This window comes from Penaeus chinensis, chromosome 20 (assembly GCF_019202785.1).
Source record: "Penaeus chinensis breed Huanghai No. 1 chromosome 20, ASM1920278v2, whole genome shotgun sequence".
NCBI lineage: Eukaryota > Metazoa > Arthropoda > Malacostraca > Decapoda > Penaeidae > Penaeus > Penaeus chinensis.
The window spans coordinates 840,335-845,370 of NC_061838.1; the positions used below are offsets into that span (position 1 = coordinate 840,335).

General features: G+C 38.1%; 2 protein-coding genes across 2 annotated transcripts in view; both read right to left on the minus strand.

Moving 5' to 3' along the window:
• The window catches only part of LOC125035960 (mitochondrial ribosome-associated GTPase 1-like), a 3,582-nt gene extending 3,434 nt beyond the window's left edge, over positions 1-148 (minus strand). Inside the window, exon 1 of the mRNA XM_047628270.1 lies at positions 1-148. This exon is cut by the window's left edge and continues 439 nt beyond it. Within this exon, the coding sequence (XP_047484226.1) occupies positions 1-131 (131 nt within the window). The 5' untranslated portion in view covers positions 132-148.
• Positions 149-162: 14 nt separating this feature from the next.
• LOC125035961 (ankyrin repeat domain-containing protein 49-like) lies at positions 163-4,615 on the minus strand. The gene is made up of 3 exons (XM_047628271.1): positions 4,289-4,615; positions 1,317-1,477; positions 163-663 (listed from the first exon to the last, which is right to left on the minus strand). The coding sequence occupies exons 1-3, from the start codon at positions 4,419-4,421 to the stop codon at positions 316-318; spliced, it is 642 nt and encodes a 213-aa protein (XP_047484227.1). The 5' UTR covers positions 4,422-4,615; the 3' UTR covers positions 163-315.
• Positions 4,616-5,036: the final 421 nt, after the last annotated feature.

Consider the following 5,036-nt stretch of genomic DNA (forward strand, 5'->3'; position numbering starts at 1 on the left):
CTCTTCAGTTTCCTCTGCATCTGGTTGAGCCCTTTGGCCATGTGTCCAGGGAACCATTGTGCCACATTGTGGTTAACTACGCTGAAAGTCTCTCGCATGCACAAGCCGTGTCTCACTACACTGCCAGCCATTTTTGATTCACAGTCTTTCTTTAGGTACACTAAACCTGTCAGTATCAAATCTGTTCCCAGTCAAACAGTGTTCTCAATCACCCTAAAATTATAAACAAGTGCTAAATTCATAACAAACTCAGTTAATAGCAGTCACACAATTAATGAAATGCGACCAAAGCCTCTGGCATCCAATTCTCTATTTCTACTCCTGTTGCTCGTATTCATTTAACACTGGATTGACAACTTCGAACAGATAGCCATAGGGTCCATTCCTGATGGCCAGATCCTCGGCCGTCTCCCCAACACTATTTTTTATGTGCGGTTTCATGAGCTTGTTCATGAGCAAGAGCTGCAAAGTCTCATGAGCCTTCGGGTTGGTTGCTGCGATATGGAGAGGCGTTTGACCACTGTTGGACACTGCATTGACATCACTTCCACCCTCAATCAGAACAACGGCACATCTGTAGTGATTCCATCGGCAAGCCGAGTGAAGTGCCGTCCAACCATCTACGGTCTTGGCTGTTACAGAAGCACCAGACTTAAGAAGCAACTGAAAAAAATTCATACCATATTTAGATTAAGATAAAGACATCAGATTACCAAAGCCATAACTCTGCATGCATTTGTTTGTGTGTGGTTGTGTGTGTGTGTGTGTGTGTGTGTGTGTGTGTGTGTGTGTGTGTGTGTGTGTGTGTGTGTGTGTGTGTGTGTGTGTGTGTGTGTGTGCGTGTGCGTGTGCGTGTGCGTGTGCGTGTGCGCGTGCGTGCGTGTGTGTGTGCGCGTGTGTGAGAATGGTGTTAGATATTCTTCAGCATAGATAAACCTAATATCCACTATCATCAATACCTCTTGTGCTATTTACCTGAACCTATTAGCACCAGGTACATGCAATGTCCTCTGTAATTTTGTTTTGTCCCTGACTCAGCACTTCTGGAGCCATCTATATGTAAAAAAAAGGTGAATGAAATAAAACCTCAGTGGACAGGCTATGCTCTCCGAAAGTAAAGTCAAAGGCTTAATATCTTATGATCAAATAATTTTTTCTACTATTCTGTCATTTCAAAACATAAAAAAAAGTTGGCACCTCTCCCGCACATATCCAAAACTCACCACCACTCGTTAAAATGAGGGAGTAATGTAACTTTAAAAACTCTCATATCGACCCATTGGAATTTACCGGTATTCAAGACAACAGAGTTTTACCTTAACAATTTCAACATGATCACTATAGGCTGCTCGGTGCAACGGTGTGTATCCATCGGAGTCGGTTGCGTTTATGGCCTCTGGGTGATGCTCCAAGATGTTTTCAATTATACTCTGTTTACCATTCTCACAAGCCCAAAGGATCTCACGTTCTGGTGTAGCTGAAACAGGAGAGAGAAGTTGATTCCTTGACTGATTTAAAAATTTAACTTTCCTCATTAATATAAGGTTTGTGCTAATTGATAATAAGACCTCACAAAGATCAGGATGTAACTACAACCATGTGGAGGAAAAGAATGTGCTGTACTACACATTATTAAGTGAGAAAGAAAGAAAGAAAGAAAGAAAGAAAGAAAGAAAAAAAGAAAGAAAGAAAGAAGGAAAGAAAGAGAGAGAGAAATTGCTTATTCCTTTTATAAAGTACAGGACATAAATCTGGTCAACATATACTATTTTCCATAAAGCACTTGGATTACACTGGAAAACAATTCTGGTAAAGACAATGTGAAACTGCAGAATCATTAGATTTCATAAAAGAAAATCAAAATCAATTATATTTTAATTTCCATTCAATCAAAAATGATCAATAAACTATACTCTTAATTTAAAAATTGACAACAGTTGCAAAACTGTGATCTTTTTCTCCGGGTAATAACAGGCCTTATCTAACTTTTACATCTGTTTTGATGATATCACAACATTCTATCTAATATCTATTTCCTTTTGAATAATTTTCAATCTCCAGCACTGTGATGAAAAATGGCAAATTAAAAATATGTGATTTATAATAAGCCTAAAATAGACAACCTTTTTACTTAACACTTCCTCATTCTTTAATTATAGTTACATACCCAGTACATGATAGGTAAGCATTACAGAAGAATAGAAAGCTCATTTTAAATCACTGTGAGTGGTCACATGTCTTATTGCCTTCTCAAATACATCTACAAGTTAACATAAAACTCTAGCAAACCCATTAATCTTTTAGAAAAAGTAAATATAATATGAAGCCTCCAACTAAAAGAAAAGAATCATACTAAGAGGATCTAATCATTATGTCAGAGACAAAAAAGTAAAGAAAAACATTGAATTAAAGGAAGAGTGAATACAATTTGTAAAAACTATCAAATTTTGAAATATTCTTCAAATTCTTTAACCCATCATATGGACTAAGTCTATTTCTTAAAAGATATTTCACATCATTTCTCTTTCAACAAATCCTTATCACAATAATAACAATAAAGCCATAATGTGGTCTATATCTAACAAAAATGAAGACAATGATATGGGTATGTATACTGCCTTTTTAAAAAAAATATCTTGTCTTCTTTCTGCAAACTATCAATTAACATGTATATCTTAACAAGAAAATAAATAATAATAATTTTTATTTGACATTACAGGTCTGGGACTTTTTCTAAAAATCAAAATCTAAAATCAGACAATATACCGATCTAGATTTACCATTTATTTTCATTCAAGAAACTCAATCATATCATCTATCTATATCATCTAAATCTGTTAAAGGCAAAAATAAGAATAAGGAAAACAACTTTTGCAATAAATATCAACCATAAACTGATAAGTAATTCAACTCAACAAAGCAAAATCAATTCAACGTGACCGGGAATGAACTCAGCAACCAAAGATACCTTGGATAGCATATGATTCCCTATCATTCCCCGAGAGGCCAAAAAAACTTATTTAATGATCTAAAGACAAGGCTGAAACAAATGTATTTAGATTTTCCTTTTCCTTAAGAGAGAGCCATAAGGTAGGTATTCAAAAAAGATCATCACCAATACTAAATATTTTTGGTGTTGAAGGCTTGCTTGTGATGTATACTGTCCTAGTCTATGGAAACCTCTGCCTTTGATACTGATGGCAAGTGGAGTGGCACAGTCCAGCAATCCCCAGCCTCCAGAGTGCTGGCAAGGCCCACACGCTCAATATCAAATGTGTAGGGTACTGGTAAGCACAGTACCCTACACATATATCACATATATTTTGGAGAAACCAGTAGTAGGTGCAACTTCCCAAAAAATATATAGTGGAAGTTTAATGGCCATTGCTAGAGAGCCAAAGGGGAGGAGGCTGCAGCTCAAACTATGCCATTACCACTAGTGGATGTTCTTACATTGGAATTGGGCCTCTGTCTTTCTTCATATGATGATGAAAATATATATATATATATATATATATATATATATATATATATATATATATATATATATAATGTATACATATATACACAGATATATATACAAATATACATATACATATGTACATACATACATTATATGCATATGCATATATATATATATATATATATATATATATATATATATATATATATATATATATATGTATAATTTTCTGGTTTCTGGGACCAATGTTATTGATATAGAGGGATTCTATAACCTAACATGACTATAAATGTACACAAAATATTAGAAGCAATTCATTGATAAATTCTAAAACCACAAGTGTTGATGATAAATGTTTTCTGAAGAGACAACGAAGCCAAAACAAGAGTGCCAAAGTTTTCTCACCATCCTCAATAGAAGCCAATACTAGACTGCAAAGGAGAGTAAATAGTTAAGAAGGCACCCAAAGTAGCTTCTCAAAAAGAGCCTCTATTTTGATAATCGTAATCCACTGTTGTATAAATGCTGGTACACAACTTGATGTCCCATGCAAATGTGGCACAGTGTCAAGCAACTGCCATGGCCAATAAACCACCAAATGTGATCTGACAAGACAGGGCTTAAACAGGTTCTTTAATGGGTGATTTAAACCGCCAGGGAAGTGACTTTGCTCTCTATCTTTCCGAGACAAGTCTTTGACGGTTTGTTGGCCGTGGCCGGAGCGCCGACGGGTGCGGGCCCATGCCGGCCGGCCGCGGCCTGAGGCGGACGCTCGAGTGACCTCTAAACCTTAACCCAGAGGAGGCCCCCGGTCCTTCCACGCACCATGAGGGTCGGGGTCGTCCTCGACGTCGTTGCACTCGTCGTCCCAGCCCGACGTCCACTCCGTCGGCCTCTCGGGCTCCTCCAGCACCTCGCCCGCCTCCGCGCCCTCCTCGTTCTCGCTGCTGCCGCTCATGCTGCACCTGAAGGAGCTGTTTCAGAGCGCGCCGCCTCGCGCCATCGCCTCGCGTCTCCAAGCACGGGTCGGCCGGGGCAAGGGTCAGCGTCGGCGCCCTTCCTCCCTTAATCTCCCTACGCTTTACCGTGATACTCACTGGCCTCCCTCGCCCTCGCGACCACGCCGCCGCCACAACAAACATCAGCTGATCGGCGCCGTCCGCTGCGGGGGGGGGGGGGGGGGAGCGAGATTTTGTCGCTGTTCAGATGTGTCTTTTCTTTGTTCAGAGGTATCACTTTTCTGCTTTGTTCAGGTGTATTTTTTGCTTTATATATGTATCTCTTTTCTTCATTGTTCATAAGCATTTTTTCATTCTTTGTTCATATGCATATTTTTCTTCTTTGTTCATATGTATCTTCTCTTCCTTCTCTGTTCATCCGTATTTTCTTTTTCGTTCATGGGTATCTCTTGTCTTTTTCATATGTATATTTTTCTTTGTTCATAGGGATCTTTTTATGTATCTTTTTTTCTTTGTTCATGTGTATCTTTATATCTTTCTTCACGTATCTTTTTCATCTTTGTTCATATATATATATTTTTTTTACTATCTTTGTGGTTTGATTTTTATTGCCT